Source organism: Aulonocara stuartgranti, assembly GCF_965226115.1.
Source record: "Aulonocara stuartgranti genome assembly, chromosome: 13".
NCBI lineage: Eukaryota > Metazoa > Chordata > Actinopteri > Cichliformes > Cichlidae > Aulonocara > Aulonocara stuartgranti.
The window spans coordinates 16126939-16153042 of NC_138949.1; the positions used below are offsets into that span (position 1 = coordinate 16126939).

Here is a 26104-nt window from a genome sequence, read left to right on the forward strand (position 1 = left end):
CATGCTAATTGCACCAAGCTGTGGTCTGATATTTCACTTCTTTCAGTGTGCTTAAGCTCTCTTTAAGAGCTCAACAGGATAGCAGATATATAACTTTACAGTGTGCTGTGTGACTAATGACACTCTTTTTGCAAGATGCTGAATGCTTATATTCCAGATGCATGATAGCTTTAAATGTACTCTCCATCACCCTCCTGTTGCAACCCCGTTGCAGTCTTGCTCTTGCACAAACGCTGTCTTAACAAACCCGTGTCTGTGTGGTGGTGAGTATAGATTTTGTCTTGCCTCAGTTAGTAAAATTTGAACAAATTTTGAGGCTGAAGCCAAAGCTAGTGAGATTAATTGTCATGCTTTCATTTCCTGCAGGATTTCAAACCCCTTGATAGGATTGGGACTGGAATGACTGGCCTGATTGATCAGAGAGGTTTGGTAAATCATCAAGGGGCCCTCCTAACCTCTAACCTCTCTGAACCCCAATTTCATCTGGGGTGTGACGAAGCTATTGAAGAAAATCGCATCTACACATCAACGCTGAATCACTTGCCAGTGTTGAATGATTCAAGCAAATGCATACAGAGTTCACATGTCTCCTCTGTGTCCCTGTCTGACATAGCAGCAGCTAGAGAAGGGTCCATGTGTGAAGATGTGATCATAAAGATAATAGAGGCCAGCCAGGTCAGTGATGAAGTGCAGATGTCCTACACAGGGGACACGATGACCCTGGAGAAGGCATTTCAGTGTGGTTTAATTCCTGCTTCTGTCTACGTAAACATCCTTCAGAGGAAAAAGTCTCACCAGGATATGATAAATCCTGGCACTGCAGAAAGTCTGTCTTTTTTAGAGCCTGAAGAGGAGGGTGAAGCTTGTGAGGCTAATAAACTGATATTCAAGGGCCTGAGCAGAGAGAGCTCAGAGACATCAGAGGGGAATATTAACAGTGTGACTTCGGGTGGTTTTAGTAATCAGGAGATTATGGTGAGGTTGTTAGGTGCTCAGGGGGATCTAGAAGGTCAGAATGAAACTGAGGTGTCAAATGGTAACTTCCAGAATGCTGGAGGTGGGCTGAAGGTGGATGCGGCCATTCAGTGTGACTTGATGAGCTCCAGCAGCACACTCATCGTCCTGGGAAATCAGCAACAGTTCATGGGACTTGCGTTGCCTCACTCTGGGGAAATCCAAACGGTGTCTGCCTCGCATGAATCTGATTGTCAAAGCACCTCCAGTGAGTTTACCTGCAGACTTTTTACTAATCGAGGGAAAATAGCAGCATTTTACATTCCAGAAAATTCAGAGGTGATAGATATCACTACCGCTATTCAAAATGGTTGGATCGACAGTCACACAGCAGAGGTTCTGAAATCCATAGAGATCCCAGATGTGCTGCCAGATGTTGATCACCTTAGTGAAAAGTTTTCATCTTGGCTCACTTATAAAAAGCTGGCAGTTGATGGGTGGCCTCATGATGGTTCAGAAGTTAATCTCCCCTCTCCCACGGAAGCAAAACAGTTATTCATCTCATACTTAATGATGAACAGTTACATTGATCCAAAGTCAGAACAGAGGGTTTTGATACTTGATGATCAGTTAAACAAAATGGCTCATGCTTTTCTTGAAGACACGCTATTTTATCCGAACGATGATGAAGGTTTGACTGATTTGACTTTGTTTGATGCCAAAAATCCTTTTGAAGACGCAGATTCTGAGATGTCGCTACACATAAATGATGAATCAGAGGAGTTAATAAAAAACACAGAGGACGTGTTTGATCGTTATGACTTTGTTTCCCAGACCGGCGGGAGAATCACCTTTGATGAAAACACACAACACACATTTGAGCCTCATAATTTCGTTTCCTCTGGCAATGGAAGAATAACCTTTGATGAAAAATCGAATAAAAATGACAAAGCTTCAAAACACGATCATGCCAAGGACCTTTTAGTGAGTAGTGACATTGATTTTAACACCAGAGGTGTAGAGGTGGAAAACGCGTTTGAAAACGACACATGGTGGACAAAGTCAGATCAGTTTGAAGAAGGAATTTCTGGAAATACTTTGAAAAAGGAGGCCGGAGATTATGCCAGGGAAGGTCTTGATATTCCAGGTTCTCTAAATGTGTCAGTCCCTCACACATTTTGCTCTGGGGAAAGCAGAAATATTAGCTCACCTTCAGTGATGATTGGCTCTGAGTCCTCATTTAAATCTTGCCATCAGGTGCCACCACACTATAAGGCTAAGTGCTTTGATACAACAAGTGTTCATATTGAACAACCTCAGTTTTTAAGCTCTGAGGACTCAGTGGAGGGTGGAAATGAGTGGAAGAGTGCTATTGCGCTTCTGAAAACCCAAATGGAGGAAGAGGGCATTTTGGACGTCACCTCTGGGAATTGTTATAACCTGCAGGAAGCTCTTAATAAAGGATTAGTGGATGATAAGATGGTACTAGAGCTGCATGACTCACAGTCAGATGAAAAAAATCCCATCCTGATGGTTGAGACAGACAGATTTTCTGGATTAAAACAGGCATTGTCAAGCAGATGTCACACAGAGCAGAGCTTTTTGAGGTCTCATTGCAGCAGGAGCATTGGTGAGGCACTCCCGCTTGAATTAGTCAGGGATTCAGATTCGCAAGACAACTTTTACCCAGAGGAAAACCGTGTTTACTCTCTTTCTGAAGATCAAGATCTGGGTTTAATTCACGCAGCTGAAAACACACAGCAGGTGATTTCAAGAAATGCTGCTGTCACGGTGCTTGATTTAGCCAAAGAAGAGGCTAATAACAAAGAAGGAGAGAGTGAAAATAGAAATCGAGAGTTGGCGTGTAAGGCAGTGGGGAGTGTAGAAACAATGACTAATAAAGTACATCTTTCCCTTCCATCAGAAAGTGGTAACATGCCTCAGATGATCTCACCCTCTTATTGGAATCAGGTTACAGCAGAGCGTATCAATCATATAGGAAAATTGCCTTTAGGGGCTGAGGACAGTGAGTCACACACCTTAATGGATAGCGAGCTGACAGGAAGAATCTCTGGCATCAATACTGATTCCAAAAGCCAGACTCAGTCTGCCACTTTTGCTTATCACTCCGGTAAATCTGACAGCATACCCAGTGATGATGATGTTTTCGGTGATGGATATGATACCAGTGTAAGAAAACAGACATTCATTCAGAGTGAAACCGGCACGTCAGTTTCATTTTCCAGTGCTTTGTCTTTGGAAGCTAGAGTGGAAGATGAAAGTGGGGTTCGGTCAACTTTGGGCAGTGAGCCAGCTCCGAGTGTGGATTACACATCGCTTGGGGATTTGGTTGAGGGTGCAGTCATCTCGGTTTCCAGGGGTAATTGTAACTCTGTGAAAAACAGGGCAGAAGATGTCAGAATTGCATTACGTCAGCAAGCAGAAAGTGATTATAATGATGAATCTGAGCCCAGCAGCTGTCAGAGAGATCAGAGCCTGATTGCAGCTGTTTGTGAAAGACCTCCAGAACAGCAGAGCTCCTCTTCTGAAATACCTGCTGTTTACAGCAGCATAACAGCAACAAATACCATCAATCACAGCAACTATGATACTGAAGATACAGTCCTGACTCCTAAAGATTTCTTAGGGTTTACAGATGGTGGAGCAGGTGATTCTGAGAGGCCTTCCCTAGAGAAGCAAAATGATGACATTCTCACTATTGATGGTGAACAGATCTCCACAGCTCTCTGTCAGCGAGATCAGAGCCTGATTGCAGCTGCTTGTGAAAGACCTCCACAACAGCAGAGCTCCTCGTCTGAGTTACCTGCTATTTACAGCAGCATAACAGCAACAAATACCATCTTGCGCAGCAACAATGATATTGAAGATTCAGCCCTGACTCCTAAAGATTCGTTAGGGTCGGCCCATGGTGGTGCAAGTGATGCTGAGAGACTTTTCCAAGAGAGGGAAAACAATGACCTTCCCTCTATTGATGCTGTATCTGTCTGTCAGGGAGATCAGAGCCTGAGCTCACCTGTTTGTGAAGGACCACAACAGCAGAGCTCCTATTCTGAGATATCTTCTGTTAATAGAGACATAACAACAAGTACTATCAACCAAACCTACTATGATATTGAAGATTCAGCCCTGACTCCTAAAGATTTGTTAGGGTTTACTTGTGGCCTTACAAGTGATGCTGAGAGGCTTTCCCAAAACAGGCAAAACAATGACATTCCCACTGTTAATGCTGAACAGATCCCTGTATCTCTCTGTCAGAGAGATCGGAGCCTGAGTGCAGGTGTTTGTGAAGGGCCCCGGCAGCAGAGTTCCTCTTCTGAGTTATGTGCTGTTTACAGCAGCATAACAGCAACAAATACCATCAATCACAGCAACAATGACATTGAAGATTCAGCCCTGACTCCTAAAGATTTGTTAGGGGCGGCCCATGAAGGTGCCGGTGATCCTGAGGGGCTTCCCCAAGAGAGGGAAAACAATGATATTCTCACTGTTGATGCTGAGCAAATCCCTGTATCTCTCTGTCAGAGAGAGTGGAGCCTGAGTGCAGCTGTTTGTGAAAAACCTCCACAACATCAGAGCTCCTATTCTGAGATATCTTCTGTTAATAGAGACATAACAACAAGTACTATCAACCAAAGCTACTATGATATTGAAGATTCAGCCCTGACTCCTAAAGATTTGTTTGGGTCAGCCCATGGAGGGGGAGGTGATGCTGAGAGGCTTTCCCCAGAGAAGCAAAATGATGACATTTTTAATATTGATGCTGAACAGATTTCTGTACCTCTCTGCCAAAGGGGTGCACCTGTTTGTGAAAGACCTCCACAAGAGCAGAGCTCCTCTTCTGAGATACCTGCTGTTACAAATACTGTTTATCACAGCAGCAATGATGTTGAAGATTTAGCGGTGACTCCTAAAGACTTGTTAGAGCCAGTGCTTGGTGTTACAGGTGATGCTGAGAGGCTTTTCCCAGAGAGGCAAAACAACAGCATTTTCGCTATTGATACTGAACAGATCTCTGCATCAAGAACGGACACAGACGATCCTGATAGTGATAGAAATGTGTCCTGTTTAAATCCATCGTTTCCCTTATCAGACAACTTTGGACAGCCTGGAAGTAGAATAGGAGAAGAGATGAGATCTGATCCTATAGAAGAGGATCAACGTTTAGAAGTGTGTGTTTCTGTGGATACTCACACAGTTACGGATTTCCTGTCTGAGAGCAGTATAATACCTGTTGTTTCCTCTTCAGGCCCATTAGTGTTTTCTAATCCTGGAAAGACATATGCAGATGACCAGGGGGAAGATATTACACACAGTGATAAGAGCAGTGGTTTGGAAAGGGCACAAGCTCAAGATTCTCAAGATGCCCTTTCTATAGATAAGAATAATGCACAATCTTTACATAAAAACAGTTTCCACGAGAGTAGCACATCTCAAGGATTCACAGACAGCAGTCACCCAGATCACCTCATGAATTTACTGAAGCAAAATTCTCTCAGTTTAGACAGCGAGGACATGAGGAAAGCAAAACTGATAAGCCAGGATGAAAGAGGAAGTCAAGAGACAGAGCAGTCTGATGCTCCAAATATCCAGCTGCAGCTGCTGCAGGTTTTTAAGACTGTTTCCACAAGCCAAGACCTTTCAGTGCTTAAGGAAGTGATGGATACCCTCAGCAGCGCTCTGGGGTGTGAATCACAGCAGGAACAGTGGCACACACTGGAGAGCATCAAAGAGGAAAGTTCAGAGGGAGAGGATGAGGAGTCGGGAGAGGATGACGGTGCTCCAAAGACTCACCAACCATCTGTTGAGGCCTCTGCCAGCTCATATGGCTGCAAAGTTGAGGAGGTCAAATATAAGGTGCGGTTTATTTTGGCTGAATGCTAAGCTCATCATTTCTTAGTTTTGGACATTAGTAACATCTGTTCCTTTTGTGAATTCATTTTTTTTTCTTTACCCACAGCTGTTCTCCATCCACGATTATTTGGAGTGTGTTGGGAGACTGCAGGATCACTCTGATGTTTTAGAAGATGCCAGAAAAGACCTCTCAACCCCAATACCCACAGACAACAACATGGAAGAACTGCAGAACCAAATAGACGAATGTCAGGTTAGAAATGACCAGCTGAAGCCCATTTGTTTTTGAATAAATGATCGATTTTTAACATATTTCAAATGTCAAGAAGTGTTTCAGTTCCTGATCAAATTCTTTTTTTTTCTATCTAGTCTCTGCAGTCTCAGCTTTCTAGTCTGGCTGATGTTCTGACAGTCGATATGGAGAAAGCCAAACAACTCATAAACTCTGCTGATGAAGACGTTCCCCAGCAGATCCACCACGACTTGGCCTCGATATATCTGGAGTTAGAGCCAGATTTTACTGCTGTGTCTCAGATGTGTGCAGAAAGAAGCAGCTCTCTGATTCAAGCGATGGAAACAGGGAAGGTCAGTCTTAACACAGTAATTAAAATACAATAATATAGCAGTAGCATCAGCCACTAACCCCTTTATATATGATTTTAGGTACACTTGGAATCAACATATCAGCAGCATCTCAGTGATCTCAATTCGCTGGCGGGGCTCATTCAAAATAACTCTGAGATGTTGGGTGTGGATTTGAACACATGTGATGTGGACACTCTGAAACATCTGAGCCAGCAGAATAAGGTACCTTAAATTGCAGTTTAAAGCATTGCACAGCTTGAGTAAACAAGAGGAGAAAAACCCTCAACATCCTTCCATGTTTTATTTTCCCAGGACATGGAGGACCATCTGCAAAAAGAAGCCAGGCTCAAGTTAGAGGATGTCACGTTTGATATCCAGTGCTTTATTTCAGAGCACACTCAGTTCCTGAGTCCGGCTAAGAGTAGCTACCTCCTCAAGTTCCTCAGCACCACTCAGCGAGCATTCAGAGACCAGATAGAAAGGCTTGTAACACAGAAGAGTGCCTTAGATGTCCTGCTTGATGCCAGAGAGAGAGAAAACCTGGCAGAGGTCTGCCTGTGTATATGTTATAAATATATCATTTCACTGAGATTTTTCCTGGAAAGAAAAAGTGTAGCTCTGTTTTTGTTGCAGTTTAGATTGACATTTTCAGTTGTTTTACTTGAATTTAAGCTGTAAATCTGAGTGGGTTTTTATTTTTATTTTAGACATTCTGCATGTTTCAGTGTATTCTGGTCTGAGTTTGTTGTTTCTTTTCCAGAGTTTGAGGTTGTAAGTGCTCAGAGAAATAACAGCATTGCATGCTTGAGTGCTCGATCCCTGCTGCAGACTAACTTCTGTGCTTGTTTTCATTCTACAGGCTTTGAGACTCCGGCGAACATTTAACTGGACAAAATGTGCTATCTCTGTTGGAAAATGTCCTGAAAAACAAACAGACTAACACACAATATGATGTCCTCCTGTGCTTTTTAGCACCATGGCAACAAATTGGCAAACAGCATGTTTACAGCAAACTCGATATTTACAGTGGTTTGATTTAGGAGAGTTTATTCTGAAGCAAACTTTGCACGTTACCTCTGTGTGCTCGAATTCTTGCTCCCTTCCTTTCCTTCCTTTCATTTTCATTATGTGAAAACTATTTTACACCTTTGATGTTTGTGTCTACATGAATGTTTTAGTGAGAATAGATTTGCGCAACACGAAATTTAAAGATATAAAGTTTGACCTTTTTTTTTCTAATGTCAGTCTTTATTGGAGAAACAGAAGGAGTTTACAGACAAGTTGGCGGACGTGTGTGATAATCTCACGCTGACTGAGAACCGCCTGATTGGCCATAAGCAACAGGCTGAAAATGCTGAGAGCATTACAGACCTGCAGCAGTACCAGCAGGAGCATCAGGTTTGTCATAACTTCACTTGGTTTGCCCTACAAAAAAATATATTATGCTTCATTCATCAGTTAAAAAAACGTTCTGTTTCTTCACAAGGCTCTCCAAAAAGACGTGTTGACAAACGCCAGTGCCTTAAATGATGTGATCAGCAGTACTAATACATTTCTCGTGGAAAACCGAAGCAAGATGACACCAGATCAAATCACCGCTATTGAAAGCAAGCTGGAAGAGGCTAAAAGCAAAGCCAAGGTCATCAACCAGCGAGCCGAGGACTCCAGAAAAGATTTGGAGAAAGCTGTCACGACAGCCATACAGCAGGAGAGCGAAAAGGTTTGGCTTCCTTCCATGTGTGCTTTCTGTAAAAACTCTCTGTTTCCTGAGAATTTGAATTGTATGTTAGAGTGAAATCAGCATTGTTAATGTGTGGTCTGTCGGCACAGGCAGCAGCTGTCGAACAGCTTGAGGAGAGTAAGAGCAAAATTGAAGGTCTTCTGGACTGGATTTCCAATGTAGGAAATAAAAACAAGAGCAGCCTGGATCAAACAGACCATGTAAGTCAGGAAAATGGAAACCTGCCAGAGGAACCTTCAGCTAAGGGACTGATAACAGACGATGATAATGCCAACGGAAACGCTTTGCAGGCCACTGAAAAGGATTTTGGCAGAGAGACCAGTGGCGAGGACAATGAATCCCCGAATCTTGATAAGCAGTACCAAGGGCTCAAGGTATAGTTAGTTTGTTGGAGTTTATTTATTTATTTTCAATAGTGATTCATACCATTTTTCCTAACAGCTCACAATATTAAGATTACTAGACTGAAAACATGAAGCTGTCTTAATAACTGAAATATAACGTGTATTAAAGAGATGGTGGAGACAAGAAATGCCTCTGAGTGTTTTCAAAACATTAAAAAATAGATAAGACTACACTTAAGGTCTCAAAAATGTCTAAAATATCTTATGGCATACTAATAACATGTTTTTCTATAATTGTGACCATAGGCCCATCACCAGGAGATTCTGTCCCAGCAGCAGGATCTGATCATGGCCACCCAGTCAGCTCAGGCTATGCTTGACAAGCAAGCCAACGTGCTGTCTCCACAGGAGAAGGAGGCTTTGCAGAAGAACATCCAAGAGCTAAAGGAGCGCTATGAGACGTCCCTGACTCAGGCTGAGCAGCAGATGAAGCAGGTGCAGTGTGTCCAGGAGGAGCTGAAGAAGTTCCAGGACGACTGTGAGGAGTTTGAAAACTGGTTAAACCAGGCTGAAGAAGAGATTTTGGAACTGGGAGCACCTGCAAGCTCCCTTAATATCCTCAGTGATAACCTTCAGCGACAGAAAAGCTTCTCGGAGGATGTGATTTCCCACAAAGGGGACCTTCGCTTCATCACTATTTCAGGACAGAAAGTGCTGGACGTGGCTAAGGCATTTGGATCAGCTGACCCGGCAGCTAAGAATCCGCTGCTGCATGTGGATACTTCAGGGACCTGTTCTGCTGTCAAGGATAAACTAGATTCAGCAGCCAGTCGATATAAAACACTACACTCACAGGTATTTAGTATGCAGCTGATCAGAATGGGCGTAATGGCTTATTTTTCCCACTGTGTGGCAGCATCTGTCCTAATAAAAAATAAACACCAAAAAAAGTTTTAAATGGCAAATTAATTTTTATTTAAATGTATATAAGGTTAAGGTTAAAGTTGATGTAGTTTAACATGAAGCTGATTTGCTGCACAGAAAGTTTAGAGCTGTCCTAGTTGGAATTACAGTGGAATAAATAACAGAAAACATTGATTGAAATTAGATTTGAAAATATTATTTTATAATATAAGTAAAACTGCAGCACCTCTTTTAGTTAACTTTACTCTGAAAATGGCTTTTTGAGATCGAGATCTTATGGTCAGTTATTTTTGCTATTATTCTTTTATTTAAACAACCAAAGTGAATCTATTTTTCTTTTGTCACAGTGCAATCTGCTTGGCAACAACCTCAAAGACGTGGTTGACAAGTACAAAAAGTATGACGACTCAAGCACCGGTCTTTTGAAGTGGCTCAACAGCTCAGAGGAGGAGGCGAGAAAGCAGCAATCAGAGGCCATAGCAGCTGACCCTCAAACGCTACAGAAACAGCTGGAGGACACCAAGGCAAGAACCGCAGCAAAAAGCTGAACTAATTAGGCCTAAGAGTTTAAAGTCAAGTCAAGAATGTTGTGTTGAAAAGCCGAGATTTGTTTCAACCCTGTGGTATTTTTTTCTTTAATCTCATTGTTATCCCTTGTTATCGAGGCCAAAGAGAATTCATGTGAAAAGATACTTTTAGACATTTTTTTATGTTATTTTTTGTGTTATTTATCCTCATTATAGCTTTCATCAACTCGGCGTCAACTCTAAAGGTTAGGCGCAATCCAAGCACAGACAGAAGGAACAGCCTTGTTTAGACGTGACAGTTATAGGGGTTATAAGGGCAATAGACCTTGCCTCGCCATATACAGTGTTTCCACTGACTTAAGTGCAACAAAGTTATTTTTAGCTTTGCGTTTAAACTCAAACCCACATGTGAATAGTTTAACTTTGGTCATTTGTAGTGCGCATACTCCTACGAGAAGATAACGAACTGGGCTGACAGAGCTGTCTCTGTCAAGGCTTTGGCTGCAGCTAGTTTCAACATTTCTCTGTAGCGAGGTAGTGACTTACAGGATAAATATGCACAGATAAGAGCTGCCTGTGAGCCAACCAAGAAACACAGTACTTTGGGCTTGGACTTGAAATCACTGCAGAAATTCTAAGCACTTCTCTAAGAGTAATTGTGAAGTCACATAGGTGCATTCAGCTAACCAATATTAAACCCAGACACGATCGCTCTGAGGTTATTATCATCAAGTACGCTATATAAAAAGAGTAGATTTTGTAGAAACAGAGCATGTATTTATGAGGATTGTTGTTTTTTTTTTTTACCTTTCTTGTCACTATTTATTAATCTCCAGGTTTTACAAGGTCAGATGATGGGGCACCAGACTGCTATTGATTCTTTACGTAAAACAGCTGAGTCTTTAATAACATCTGAAGGTGACCTGCTGAGCAATCCAGATGAGATCCAGGAGACAGTAGGTGAGAAAAATAAAAGTCAGCTGCACAGCATGATCTGTATATCTAATGGCTCAATTTCCCAGACAGACATTAAGCCTAGTGTCCTAGACTATGAACTTTTTTAATGAAAGTCTGCACTACTTGTTCTTTTAGTCTGGGCCTAATCCATGGTCTGGAAAAGCTACTCAGGGCTGAAGGGACACCCAAATTCCTGCTGTTCAGATTTAGACCTTTTAAATAAGTAACTTGAAAGGCAGCAGACAGTTAAATAATTTGGAAGTAGTTTTGGAAAATTTTACATATTTTAAACTGCCCTGTGAAATACTAATCGAGCACTGTGTTAATGTAAAAAAGAAAGCCATGATTTATCAAGCTAGGTTGGTGTCAACATACCACAAAGAGTTCACCATTACTTTACTACAACAGAAAAATGTTATCAGTGTGATTCATGGCTTTTGAATCATTTGTGTTCATTTTTCCCCAGTTATTGGTTTCTTGGCATGTACTTAAAATGCTGTTACCTCAACCAAAAAGCTAATGGATGTCCTTTGCCAACATTATAGCCTAAACAAACTCATAAAAGCCAAATATGTTTCTACCTTAGTTTGAAATGTTTACCTTATGGTGTGTTCCAGACAGCGAGACATGATCCTGTTTTAAGCAGAACCTGATTTGTTTTCGTGCGTTTTAGATGACATAGTGGAGCGTTACGACAACCTTTCCAAGTCTGTAAGCGATCGAAATGAGAAGCTGCAGATCACCCTGACTCGCTCTATGAGTGTTCAGGATGGCTTGGATGAGATGATGGGATGGATGGAGGGAGTTGAGGCCAGTGTGGAAGAAAAAGGGCAAATAACCTTGGACTCTGCATCTCTTGGAGGCATCCTGAGCAAAGAAGCAGTATGTGGTTTTTTTGGTCAACATTTCAGCGCTCTAATAATGCTAAAATTTCGTACCAGCTTCATATTTATTTTAATAATCTAATAAAACTTTACTGTTTTCAATCTTTTTTTGTTTTTGTTTAAGGCTTTAGAGCAGGACATAGCAAGTCGCCAGAGCAGCATCTCAGCCATGAAAGCCAAGGTGAAGAAGTTTGTGGAGACGGCTGATCCCTCTGCTGCCGCGCTTCTGCAATCTAAGATGGACTCTCTCTCCCAGCGCTTCTCTGATGCGTGTGATCAGCACAGGCAAAAAATTGCTACTCTGGAGAAGCTGAAAGAAAAGGTAGAGCAGTTTGAGAATGTAGCCGAAAAAGTCCAGCAGTTTGTTTTGAAGCGCTCACAGGATCTGCACGAAACAGACGGCCCAGGGAAAACTTTCAATGAACTGTCTCAGCTAATGCAGGTGCGTTTAAAAATTTTGACTATTTTCTCACTAATCTAATTTCATCATGCACAGATTAGCTGACAGATGATATTTTTCTGCAGAACACCAAAGCTGATATGGCTGAATATGCTGGTGATTTGGAGAAGCTGCAGACTTTGTCCAAGGAACTGTCTGAAATAAGCCCTGATGGAAACAAAGCCCAAATTCAGAGCAAGCTGGACAATCTCTCAAATGTTTTCAGCACCTTTAAAGACACCATCAAAGAAAAGTAAGTCTGGAAGAACAGGGTTTTGCTATTTTTAACTCTTAATTTTGAGTTCTTTTTATTAACTTTAACATTTGTGCATTGTTTGTAATATTCAAATGGATGCAAACTCTGACTGATTCCTCACGCCTGCTTGCAGGGAAGAGGAACTGTCATCTTGTCAGGACCAGCTGGGAGAGTTCAGATCTGCAGCTAGCGCTCTCACTAAGTGGCTGGAGGAGGCTAATGACAAAGTACCTGCAGATCAGCCAAGCAGCAGTGAGAAAACTCTGGAGAGTGACCTGCAGATAGTCACCGTGAGTCATGAGATAAATACAAAGTATATTTTAGAGAGAGTGTTATTTTTATATGTGTTTTATCTTACTGCAGTTAAGGTGCTGGAACAGAAGTCACTGCTGTTTACACACTGACACAGCAGTTTGGAATTCATGGGTTTTGCAATAGGTAGTTACTACGTTTTAGTAGATTATAGTCCGAGTCTCCTTAAAGTCCAAACTACCCAAATGTGCTTACTCTGCCTGCTAATGACAGCTAAATAGTTGGTATCTATACAGGACATATCTAAGAGTGAAACAGTGCGCTGTCCAGCAGAGAGACTGTTTTCTTCACAGAAAAGATAAAAAGATCTGTCTGTCTGTCCATCTACCCATCTATCTATCTATCTTCTAAATGACATATAATGAATGTTTTATCAGGGATTACTAGATGAATGGACATCCAAAGGCCCCATTGTCCAAGACCTGAACACTAAAGGATCGACGCTGTGCAACTTGATTACTTTCCTCACATCACCTACCAAGACAAAGACTCCCAACAAGTCGGGTAAACATCAGCACACATAGACTCGTGTATATGAGTCATAAAACTGAATCAGATGGGTAGTGTTTGGGTTGTCTTCTGAGTGTTGTTTAATTACTAACTGTTAAAGATCATTGAAGGATCTGGTGCCATGAGTTCTGGTCCATCTGCTTGTTCCTAACATAAGCTTTGTTTCATGTCTTTGCATCAGCTCTTACTAATGGTGATGGTCCAGCAAGCCATACCTACCTAACCAACAAAGGTAATGAAGTGTGTATGTGGGTGCTGCTTTGTCATCAGAGTGTATGTGGTCCATGCTGCGTAAATAACCTCTAAGTATCTTCAGATTACAACTATTAGTTAAAGAAAAAAGACAATAAGAAATGTCCTCATATTCTGAATACACTGTCCTATACCATATAGCATGTTGCTAATGTATTACTATTATTAATATCTCATGCTGACTATAAATGTCTGGAAAAAATAAAATTATAACAGTGAGATTATTTTTCATATCCTCAGAGCTGATGGTTATTCAGCAGAACATGTCTTCCATCAATGTGGGGTACACGGACCTCGGAGAAACGCTGAAGAATCGCTCAGCACAGCTGAGTAGTTTGTTGCAGAAGGTGAAAGAGGCCCAGAAGGAGACAGATGACATGATGCTGTGGCTGAAGGACATGAAAAAGACCGCACAGTCCTGGAACAGTGCAGCCACAGAGAAAGACTCGGTGAAAACACAGCTTGAACAGCAGAAGGTACAAAAAGTGTTGCTGCTCTCCACGTGGAGTGTTACATTTAATTATATAACAAAACTGCATGTGGTTCTCACTGTGAATACGATAGCCATTGGACAATCTTAAAAGAAATCATTAGGTATTTATGATTTGTTTTGCTCTTTCAGGCATTTGAAGACAACATGAAGCAAAAACAAGAGGCGCTTCACAAGCTCAGAGAGAAGCTTCTCGACTTGATTAAGACTCATCCAAACTCACCCGAGGCAGCAAAATGGAAGCAGATGCTGGCAGAAATAGGTGTGGTCCGTGGTGTTGGCTTCAAATGGCCTCGTGTTGTTTATGTCTATGTGTCTATGTTGACTTCTAATGTTGCATTTAATAAATTCATTTATCAAAATGTGAGCCTACCTCAGTCCCTTCCCCCGGTACACTGGTTAAATTAACACATGTGTTGTGCCAGGTTGTGAATAGGTGGGAGGCTTGCTAGGAGAACAGTGGGACAGAGGACATAAAGGTGCTGTTGTGCTGACTAATGGACATTGGTGTGATTGTTCTGTCCTCCTGTTCAGATGCTGCCTGGGCAGACATCAGTGGCTCTGTTGAGGAGAGGAAGCAGCACCTGGAGCAGTCCAACAAGAATCTGGACATCTTCCAAACAACAGAGCAGCAGCTTGGTCAGTGGCTTTCAGAGAAGGAGCTGATGATGAGTGTCCTTGGACCCCTCTCCATAGACCCGAACATGCTTAAAATGCAGAAGCAACAAGTCCAGGTTAGAATGGCGCCTTTGACTCATTTTCACTGAGCATTTCCTGAGGATTTCTTAAGGTGTGCTCATCGTCATCTGATATTCTTTCTCTATCCCCCAGATCCTCCAGAATGAGTTTAAGAGCCGCAAACCTCAATATGAACAACTCGAGGAAGCTGCCTCCGCCATCCTAAGCTCATCAGGTGATCAGGACCCTTCGAGTGGGAAGCTGGTGAACGAGCAGCTTGCTGCAGTCACTCAGAAGTGGGCAGGCCTCACAGGACAGCTGGACCAGCGAGACAGCCTTATTGATCAGGCAGTGGTGAAAACCGGAAAGTTTCAGGAGTTACTGAGGAGCCTCAGTAACACTGCCACTCACCTGGAGAGTCAGCTCACAAACCATCAGGGCCTCAGCACGCAACCTGATGCTGTGAAGAAGCAGTTGGAGGATGCCCAGAACATCTCGGCTCAGCTGCGAGAGGAGAAGAAGAAGCTGAAGGAGGCTGAGGCCATCAATGAAGAGCTCACAGCGATGGTGACTGAGGACTACCTCAAAGCAGACCTCGCAAGGCAGCTGGAGAGTGTTTGCAAGCCTTTTAAGCAGTTGGAAGAGAAAGCAGGTTAGTGTCCTGAAAATTAAAATCTGTTTGGTTATATTGTATAAAACTCACTTTATCGCTGGTGTTGATCAACTTACTGAATATGTTTTCCATATTTCTCTGTTCCAGCAAAAAGAATTGAACAGTTAAACTCCACCTTTGCCAGTTCTCAGCAGTTTCATCAGACTTCCAGAGATTTACAGTCATGGCTGGGTGAGAAGCTCCAGGACCAATCGAAGCCCAAACCCATCTCTGCCAAAGTGGAGGTTCTGCAACAAACTGTGGAGGAGCACAGTAAACTCCAGAAGGCTCTCGGTGAACATGAGAAAGCTTTTAATACAATCATTGGAGAGGGAGAGATGCTTCTGCACAACATTGATGGTGCAGAGAAGTTAGCACTACAAGGTCAGCTTACTACCCTCTCATCCAACTGGGAAGAAGTGAAGAAGAGCTCCGCAGAGCAGGCTGACAAACTCCAAACTGCTCTGATGAGATCACTGAAGTATCAGGAGCATGCGGAGAAGCTTAACTCTTGGATTCAGGAGTGTGAGGCTAGCGAGGGCCGAGTCAAGCTCACCGTTGATCCTGCTGCTGTGGAGACTTCCATTTCTCAGTTGAAAGCTCTCCAGAAGGATGTTGATAAGCACAGAGGGTTGGTGGAGCAGCTCAACGCAGCTGCAGATAGCCTTCTTGAAGTGGCCAACACAGACACTGACGCTATAAAAGAAGAGAAGGCTAGCACTGGCAAAAGAGTAGACAATATAGTGGAAAGTCTGCAGAGCAAAAGGGAATCTTCAGAGAAGATCTCGCACACAGTAAAGGAATTTAATGATGCGTGCAAAGAGGCAAAGACTCAGCTTGAGGGAGCTAAGAAGCAAGTGGATGCCTATGAAACACAGGGAGTTCAGGCACACAGCAACAAGAGCCTAACCAACATGAAAGCCCAACACAAGAGTTTAGAGGCTGTGCAGAATCAAGTAGAGCACATGAAGGCCTTGGCCAAGGACCTTGTGGTGGATGTCCCAGATGCTGAAGGAGTGACAGACCTCTTACTACAGGCAGACAGCATAGAAAAGGACTACAGCAACCTTAATAAGAAACTGGAGGAGACATGTCAAGCATTGGAGGGTAAACTGCAGGGTATCGGACAGTTTCAAAACAACATCCGCGAGATGTTTGCACAGTTCACAGAGCTGGATGATGAGCTAGACAGCATGTCCCCAGTGGATCTCAATTTGGACACTCTTAAAGAACAGCAGGACAGCATTCAGAGTTTTGTGACTAAGCTGCGAGAGCTCATGGCTAACACAGCCAATGCTGGAGACAGCTGTAAGAAGATGTTAGAGTCTGAACCCTCACCTGACCTTCTGGGCCTGAAGAGAGATCTGCATGCTCTGAGTAAGCAGTGTGGCAAACTGTTAGACAGAGCCAAAGGAAGAGAGGTCCAGGTGCAGAGTACTCTTACAAAGCTAGAGGAGCTGTATGGTAAACTCAATCAAATGGAAGATAAACTCTGCAGAGCTGTGGACAAGGAGGCGTCCCAGGAGCCAGTCAGCATGGAGACAGAAGTGATCAACCAGCAGCTTGAGGCTTTTAAGGTATGTTTGTCCTGATCTGAGGCTTTATTTTCAGTTTTTTTGCCTGATAATATGGCATTTTTAACACATTAAACCACAGTATATCTGCACCTTTTTGGTTTGTGATTTCCGGGAATCAGTGTTGCTACAGTAGTAAAGCTGATGATCATTGTTGTAAGGAACTTTATACCTCCTCATACATCTAGCTTATTTCAAAAGTCAGTAATTTCCTATGATCATAAAAAAAATCTCAATTTTTGTGCCTTGCATTCACTTTTTACTTTTGGAAAAGCAGTAGACATTTGATATCTTATCATGTGTGCTGTGTTTTTGTCAGTTTCTACTCTAACGATTTTGTTTCGGATGTAAGCCCTCCAAAATAAAGTTAAAGCTTAATATTTTCAAACTAATTTCTAGCAACACTGAATATAATATAATAAATTCAACAATATCTATAACAATATATATAATATATCTGATATTCCTGCTAAAATTACATTTTAAGCATTAAAGTAAAAATTTTCATTTTACAATAGTGGATTAAGTGCTTTACAAAAAAATGAGTTAAGAATGATCTATTTTTTTGCTGGAGGGTTTTTCCTGTAAAGGGGAGTTTTTTGTTTCCACTGTGCTTGCTCACAGAGGATTGTCTCATTGTGGTTTTCTTAGTTATTCTTAGGTCTTTACCTTACAGTATAGAACACTTTGAGGGAACTGTAGTTGTGATCTACATAGATTTAATTGGAATCCTGCTTTAATTTTAAGCCTAAATCTGGATTCCGTTAGTTTAAAGAAAAAAAAGAACAACTTTTAAAACCTACATATACATGCTGTCTACCCACAGAACCTCGCACAGGAGAAATTATACCAGCACACTGAGCACACAATCCTCTGGGGACTCCTGGTTCATTTAGGGCATCTGGTGTCAACAAAAGAGCTAGGGCTCCATATGCAGTGATGGGGCAAAAGGGAAGGGCCGTCATAGCCAGGTGGCTGCCAGCAGGGTGTTGCTTGATTTTATGATGACGCTGAGCCTGCATCTTCCTCTCTTAACACAGATATGGTTGATCCAAACCATTGCAACCTGATCATCTGCAGCTCTGAGCTCAAAGTCGATGTCTGTTATTTTGACCCCTGTTGGTAAAGACATTGCTGTCATTTTTTAAATCCCCTGAATAATATAGTATTTGTGCTCAGTTAAGTGTCCATTACAATTGGTGAAGCATTTTTAAATCAATAGGTTGATTATTTTAACTATCTGCTATGTAATTACAGCCTATGCCAATGAACACTTTAATCCCAAAGTCTATAAATTCTTGATTTCAACTTTTGCCTGTAATTTTTGGATTCAGTGTGTAAAATTGATAGACTTAAGCGTATTGGAGCGTTATTGTAGGGCCTTTAAGCATATTGGAAAGTTTTACAGACATAATGGTTTGTTTTCAAGTTAATCGAACTCTCACACATTGTTAACAAAATTATGGGTGCCTTTGCTGATATCACTTAGGGATCAAACATGGGTTAGCCAGTACTAAGGTTCACAGACGGATGCAAAATATTCTAAAAGCTCCTAAATTCCTGTGGATTCAAAAGCAGATTAACCTATATTTGCTGTAGAGGTGCAATGATGAAGGCCTTCTTTATTTATAGTATTAGTATTTACCAAAATCCCCCAAACAATGTAAACAGCTGTGTATAGGCAAACCACACAGATCTGTCCTGTATGTAGGTCAAGGGATTGTTTTTTCTCAATTAATGGGGAGCTGCACTCGAACAGGGGAGCATCCAACCCCCACAAGGGATGCTTGTATTAAAATATCATTGGGGTAGCAAGGTCGGAGGTGCCTGCTTCTAGTGTGGAGTTTAGTTTAAAGAGCTTGCAGGGTAGCTATTAACAAAGTGATTGATTCAAGTTGTTGCTAAGCAGCATTGTCACGGTGATTCACCCCCCAAGTCTTTGTCTTATTGCCACTCTGCGTTTAGAGGGCATACACGGCCTCAGCTGTCAGCGGAAAATCCTCTTTACACTCATTTGTAACAATATCAGGGGGGGAACGGTCCAGGACAGCAAATCAGTGTTGGACCTGAAGTTGTTTCTTTATTTAGCAGCAGTCTGGATAATTGTGTCATCTTCTTTTTATATCCAGTGAATCAGGCTATTTTTTGCTGTTGGTTAAGTGGACTTTATTGGCAGCTAGTGAGCAAGAAATAAACAGAGAAAGACAGCGCTTGGATTCCTTTCTTTCATGTGCTGTTACCATTTTAGGTCAAGTTTCGAATGAGATGTCTTCGACTTCATGTGTTTGCTGTTGTTTTCCCGTGAGTTGTGTAGGAGCTTGGAAGCCCTGTGTGTCTTTATGTGCACCCAAGGTCATGTTTTAGTGACTCAACTGTACGGGTGGGGGGCTGGTGTGGCAACTTTTTCTCACTGTTGAGACATTACATCAGTGTCTCTTGCAAGTCAAGACAAATGTCTACCTTCTGAATCACACTGTAGCTACTCCAGCTCATTGAAGGTGATGATAGTTGTAAAAAGTGTCACTGGAGCCACATTATTCATTATTCACAAAGTCATGAGAAATTATTATTAATGTGAAACATGAAACCCCTGTGGGCCAGCCGAGCGGTGTAATGGAGTTGTTATGTTGAGTTTTTACTCATTAAAGGTTTCTAGTGTTGGAGAGAGCAGACATAAAGTTTAGATGCAATAGGATTTAAAAAAAAAAAAAGACCCATCTAGTGTGAAAGCAGTGAGTTTGAGTGAAATGTTGTTTCAGGCCATCTCAACCAAGAGTTGGGAGTTCGCCTTGTAATCGGAAGGTTGCCGGTTCGAGCCCCGGCTTTGACAGTCTCGGTCGTTGTGTCCTTGGGCGAGACACTTCACCCGTTGCCTACTGGTGGTGGTCAGAAGGCCTGGTGGCGCCAGTGTCCGGCAGCCTCGCCTCTGTCAGTGCGCCCCAGGGTGGCTGTGGCTACAATGTAGCTTGCCATCACCAGTGTGTGAATGTGTGTGTGAATGGGTGGATGACTGGTTGTGTAAAGCGCTTTGGGGTCCTTAGGGACTAGAAAAAGCGCTATACAAATACAGGCCATTTACCATTTACAGGCCAAAAGTAATAACTCGATAGAGACGAAAGCAAAGCAAAGCATCACTGAGATTTGGTAATCCTTGTAAGAAGTGCACACACGCCCTCGAACACACACTACATGCACTCTAAATAATGTTTGCTCATCTTTGGTGATAATAAAAGAGCTTTACTCAATTTAAAAAACAAACAAACCACCTCTTCAACCTTTAGTGCCCTCTACTTTTGGTCTTTAGAACTTAAATAAAATGTAGTGCTCACAATTTATGAAAAGTTTGCCAGGTTGTAAAGCTACATGTAACTTACAAAGAGTGACAAAGAGACCTGTAGCAGCTGAAAAGGAAAAATAATTGGTATTCATATATTCAAATTTTCAGACTTGTCCCAGCTTCACACACGCTCGCTTTAAAATTTTGCTTTTTTATCCCTAACGTCTTCCTCTTTCCGTCTCTGCTCAAGCGTGCAGAACTGGAAACCGTGGTTTGGGTTGTTGAAATTCACGCAGAGCTGCTGCGGTGCTGACAATGCAGGAAACAGATACAAACTCTTTTCATTATCTCCTCTCTATCCTGCATTCTTCTCCTACCCCCGGTCAGTGGACATTAAAAAGTCGCGTCATGCACTTGGCAGAGCCGTCGGTGTTAAATTACCTGGGACCTGTGCCTCCCTCAGCATTCCACTGTAATTAAGAATATCTGTGGGGTCCACAGCAACCGTCCACGAGAAGAAAGCAGAGGGCAAAGCGAGAAAAGACGGGAAAAAAAAAGTGTGTGTGTTTCAGCGTAGTGTGATGTCATCACAGTGAGAGCTGGTGCGTACTGCTTCCCCTTCTCATTTCCTCAGTCACTGAAGGAAAAAAAGGGAAAAGTGAGAGTATGTGTCATGATGCAAACATGGGTTAGAAGTGAAGTCATATGGGCCGTGCGGACATAAGGGGGAATTAAACAGGGGGGGAAAAGGGTCATATGCCCACCAATCAACATGGGCCGGAGCGGCTCAGAGCACAAAAGGAGTTGTGGCAGATGTTGTCTGAATAATGAGCGGGGGCGGGGCATGAAACCCTCTGCCAGCAGAGTGTCTGTCAGTGCGAGGGGAGCGATGGGAGAGGAAGGGCAGGCTTTTTTGTTTATCCAGGAGTACTAGCTCTCCTCAGAACTGCCTGCAGTTTTTAGTGGAGCCTGCTGGATTTGTTTCTGGATATTTTCACTTTGCACTGAGGATTTTCCTGAAGTTTACGTGGATGTTGTAAGGATTTCAGGAAAAAGGAAGCACTTTCTACCAGAGGAATAGTAATTATGTATTTGGCAATACTTGGAGAAGAGCCCAGAGGAATATATTTTTGGAATAGGTGACTTTATTGAAAGACTGAACTTTCATTCCTTTTATGGAATATAAAGTTGTTTTACAGTCCGAGCATTTTTGGGAGATATTGTTTGAATATTTTTGTATATCCAAAGCCTTTTGTTTTGAAGTTTGATCATCTTAATTGTGGCTGAATTTGTAATTTGAGAGAATATTTTATTTAAAAAATAGTTGAAATGTTTTATGTTCAGTTGTTAGCTTCTCATTTAAGAGAGGACAAACAGTGTTATTTTGCACACGGTTACTTTGACCACATGTTGGCTTCTTTTTAAACTACTCAGCATACACTAAATTTATACCTCAAAGGATTTCAATACCTCCTTTATATTTTTTTGTTGTTGTAAGCTGTGACAATTGTTTTAGTATGGGCAAGCCTCTGAGCAGACCAGATTGCCTCAGACAAAACCCTTCCTGTGTTGGGAAGGGGGAGGAGGAGGATATGAACATTGATGACTGCTATGTGCCCCAGAGATCCATTTATGACACCGTCCGGCTCAATGAGCAAATAGACTCGGGCTCTAAAGGTAGTCTTTCTTCCCGTCACTTCACAGGCAACCTCCCTTACACCCATCGCACGTTAGACCTCAGCAGCCTGTGTGGAAATGGAGCTCTCACTCCTTCTAGCTCATTTGAGATCCAAACCAGAAAACCTGTCACGCTAGATGAGCGTGCCATCTTTGATGGACTTAAGCTGAATGGGGACATTATTAGGGTGAACGACACAGTAATGTCGAAGTCACGTCTGCAGGGAGGAGAGAAAAAGGACCATGGCGGTCATCATCGGCGGTCATGGCGGACTTTTGCCCCCACTAATTTGGGCGAATACGCAAGCCGCAGTGGAACAGTGAGTTCTGGTAGTGCGGAGAGGCCTGGCCTGATCAATGGCAAAAGAGGACAGAGTAGGACCAGCTCACTGACATCTGAAGAGGACTCGGGTTTGTACAGCCCTACTGTGGAGAGGGAGCGACATGGTCGTAGATCCCACATAAGAACAGGCCCCGGTACAAGAAGCTTCTCATCTTCCGAGGCAATGCATGTGTCTGGGGACCTGAAAACAGGGCGATCGCTCAGCTCAGGGCAGGAGGACTTTCCTTTCTCGCCTGTGAGGGACAACCAATCTCTTTACCACAGTAGCAGCTTGGTTCAGGAGACAGAATCCTGTGGGAGCAAGGTTAATGAAAGGGATAACCTAAGCAATGGAGATTATAAATCTTCCACAGGGAAGTCATCTTCAGGGTCAGCCTCCAGAGCTCAAAATGACACCCCTGGATGGCGTTCCAGGACTTTAACAGACTATGATGAGCTATCCACTGCTGAACTGTTAGAGGATGTGTCATCTCAGGATGACTGTGAGTTGGTTAGTGTGGTAGTGACACAGCCTGAGACTTACGGAAACTCTGTAACTCTACCCACGGAGAGCTGCCAGCAAACACAACCCGGTACTGTACAACAAGGGGCATCCAAATACAGCATGGAGGAGCTGGAGGAGTTTCTGCAGTCACTGGAAGCCTGTCTGCCTAAAAGTATACAGACATTCCAGCACGCAGGGGAGCAAGAGATCGAGGCTTTACTGAATGCCATTGCTGCGTGCCCCGAAATGGACCCTATGGGCTTATTGACCCCACAGGTGGCCCAAAATAGTTTCTCCCTCCATTTCTGAACTTTTGACCACTATTATGCATCTCTTTAGATACGTTTTTCATGGATGATGGATTGGTGTTTGTCTTACATATCTGATTACACGATGGGTGAATGAGGTTTTTCTCAGCAGCCAGACTGGAAGTCTGTCTGCGTGATTGTGTACAGCTGGGATTTAACCATTAACCAAGCTGATGACTCCTTAACTGGTTAAACAGTTGAATGTGTTAGCTGGATTTTTAAAAGTTAACCAAAAGTGTTGATGTGGCGATTGTAGTCTCTGGACATGAATAATGAAATAACTTCCTGGGATTATGCACTGAATTTATGAATTTTTATGTGTGTCTTTTTTTTTTAGCTGTTTTTGAACTAACTTATAAAACAGGACATTATTGTAATTCACCTTCTCAAATTCCAGATTTTTTGAATGAATTCATGGAAATATCTGTTCTTTCCATACACATAATGCAAGTTTAATTGGATTTGTATGAATGTGATTTTTCAAGGCCACAGGAAATAATGTCCTGAAGATCAATGACATTGTATTTTGAGCAATTCTAAAATATTCATTATGATTTGTTCCATGTCTATTTAGGCTTTTCAGAAAGAGGACATTGATCCACTGCAGAACCAGCTTCAAGACATCAATTCCCTCGGGCAGGGTCTGATCCAGAATGCTGCTAAAGGCACTAGCACTAAGAAACTCGAGGACGACCTGGAAGGTGTCAACTCTAAGTGGAATACCCTCAACAAAAAGGTTACACGTGTTTGTGTTTTTTTTTTTCCATTGTGAAAATATGAAGACTTGACCTTGGCCCTTAAAACAGGTGACATCTATATTTACCATTTGGTCTGCAGATTGCTGAGCGTTCAGCCCAGCTGCACGAAGCCCTCTTGCACTGTGGCCAGTTCCAGGATGCTCTGGAGTCCCTACTCAGCTGGTTGACTGACACGGAGGAGCTCGTGGCCAATCAAAAACCTCCGTCTGCCGAGTTCAAAGTGGTGAAGGCACAGATACAAGAGCAGAAGGTAAGCCAGTGGTGCAATCACAGATTCACACAAAGAGAAAACACATTGAAGTCTGTTTTAATGTTAGCACTTCAATACTTCATGTTTGCTTAACATTGGCCCCGCCATTAATTTTATTTAATTGGCATTAAATAAAATTTTAACTGACTTTTTATTTTATTTGAATTTTATTGAATTTTATTTTTATTTTATTTGTATTCTTTCACTTATTGTTGCATGTGTGTTGTTGCTGCCTGTGTTTGAGTAATTTCTGTAACTGTGAGACATCTGCTGCTGCCTATCTTGGCCAGGTCTCCCTTGAAAAAGAGGTTTTTAATCTCAATGGGATCTTCCTGGTTAAATAAAGGTTAATAAATTAATTAATTAATTAATTGTTAAAAACAAGTGTGGTACACAAAGCTTTGTGTTTAAAGAGCACTTCTTTTTTGTTGGGTAAATTTACTGGGGTTTTTTTTTCCCTTCAAAATAAAGCAATGAAAAGGCACCCAATGACTCTCTTTCTTTGTTTGCCTTTGACAGCTCTTACAGAGACTGCTGGACGACCGAAAGCCGACAGTGGAGCTAATAAAAAAGGAGGGAGGGAAGGTTGCTGAACTGGCAGAGTCTGTGGATAAGGAGAAAGTGGCAAAAGAGATTGAATGCCTGGGACAGAGGTGGGACACGCTTCTCAAGAAGGCTGAAAACAGGTTAGTATAAACACTGCAATGTAAAACCATAGACTGCATATAAAAGATGGGTGGATCCTCAATATTTAAAAGCGAAGGTGCATTCTTTCTAATGACCAGTAGGAGTAAGTCTGTTGGTTGGTATGATTTCAATCTCCAGGCACAAACAACTAGAGAGCATCTTAGTGGTGACTCAGCAGTTCCATGAGACTCTGGAGCCGCTGAGCGAGTGGCTGTCAGCCACAGAGAAACACCTCGCCAACTCTGAGCCAATAGGCACTGAGACTTCTAAGCTGGAAGATCAGATATCTCAGCACAAGGTAATATCCATCATTTTTCATCATTTCCATTTGTTTTCATGCTTTTTTTAAACTATCAGTTAAGTTCACTTCAGTTTTATTCATTTTGCTTGTTACTTGTAAGTTTGCGCTTCTCATTATTTCCCATTCATCTTTCTAAATTTCAGTTGAATATTTTTTATCACGTGTTTGTTTTTTGTTTGTCATGTTTTCTTGGTCCATTTCCCATCCCCTGCCGCCAGGCATTAGAGGAGGAGATTATGAATCACAGTAAAGACCTGTTTCAGGCTGTCAATCTTGGCCAAATGCTCAAAACTGTGAGCTCAGTGGACGATAAGGAGTTTGTTCAGTCTAAACTGGACACCGCTCAGGCCAGTTACATAGAGCTCCAGGAGCGATGCAGGAGGAAAGCTGAAATGCTTCAGCAAGCTTTGGCAAATGCCCAGCTGTTTGGAGAGGATGAAGTGGCTCTCATGAACTGGCTCAACGAGATACACACAAGGCTGAGTGAAGTGTCGGTGGAAGACTACAGACTAGAGGTTCTTGAAAAGCAGCTGGCAGACCAACGGGTATACACTCCTCCTCAGGCCACACATTTTGTAGCCCTTTCATTTAAGTTGCATCAATCATGTTTCAGTTTATTTTGCTCTTTTGTGTGTCACCATAGGAACATTTCTTGTTACTCTCAGTGACTCTCTGAAGTCTGTTTTTTTTTTTCTTTTCAGGCACTGCAAAATGATATTGGCTTAAGGAAGAAGAATGTTGACCAAGCCATCTCCAATGGGGTAGAGCTACTGAAGCAAACAACAGGCACGTCTTCATTTATCAGTGTAGCAAACAGTTCTGTCTCTGTACTACTCATCATAAGGTTTATTGCCCTTTTTATTGAGCAGTGACGTTTTGCATGAATTACGTTGTTTTCACATCTATGAACTTCTGCAGAGAAATAGATTTCTAATTTTTCAATGATGGTGAGATAACACCTGTCTGTCCAATGGGATTTATATTTGTTTATTGCCAACAGCCAGTTAGCTTAGCTTAGCATAATAGAAATGCTTAAAACACAGTAGCTGCTAGCCACCATCTATTTAA

General features: G+C 42.3%; 1 protein-coding gene across 14 annotated transcripts in view; it reads left to right on the forward strand.

Moving 5' to 3' along the window:
• dst (dystonin) overlaps positions 1–26104 on the forward strand; it is a 103821-nt gene that overhangs the window by 56206 nt on the left and 21511 nt on the right. For 12 of the 14 annotated variants that reach the window (XM_082556450.1, XM_082556447.1, XM_082556441.1 and 9 more), the window contains 28 exons: positions 367–5829; positions 5933–6079; positions 6196–6411; positions 6490–6633; positions 6724–6960; positions 7657–7809; positions 7898–8131; positions 8242–8526; positions 8803–9351; positions 9768–9944; positions 10784–10907; positions 11578–11786; positions 11913–12230; positions 12314–12480; positions 12617–12773; positions 13173–13299; positions 13487–13537; positions 13798–14033; positions 14180–14309; positions 14582–14781; positions 14879–15377; positions 15486–16954; positions 23615–23776; positions 23878–24048; positions 24568–24734; positions 24874–25033; positions 25255–25581; positions 25738–25822. In XM_082556450.1, the coding sequence (XP_082412576.1) occupies positions 367–5829; positions 5933–6079; positions 6196–6411; positions 6490–6633; positions 6724–6960; positions 7657–7809; positions 7898–8131; positions 8242–8526; positions 8803–9351; positions 9768–9944; positions 10784–10907; positions 11578–11786; positions 11913–12230; positions 12314–12480; positions 12617–12773; positions 13173–13299; positions 13487–13537; positions 13798–14033; positions 14180–14309; positions 14582–14781; positions 14879–15377; positions 15486–16954; positions 23615–23776; positions 23878–24048; positions 24568–24734; positions 24874–25033; positions 25255–25581; positions 25738–25822 (12364 nt within the window). The remainder of the gene's footprint in view (positions 1–366; positions 5830–5932; positions 6080–6195; positions 6412–6489; positions 6634–6723; positions 6961–7656; positions 7810–7897; positions 8132–8241; positions 8527–8802; positions 9352–9767; positions 9945–10783; positions 10908–11577; positions 11787–11912; positions 12231–12313; positions 12481–12616; positions 12774–13172; positions 13300–13486; positions 13538–13797; positions 14034–14179; positions 14310–14581; positions 14782–14878; positions 15378–15485; positions 16955–23614; positions 23777–23877; positions 24049–24567; positions 24735–24873; positions 25034–25254; positions 25582–25737; positions 25823–26104) is intronic. The other 2 variants (XM_082556445.1, XM_082556446.1) reach the window with 1 other exon arrangement.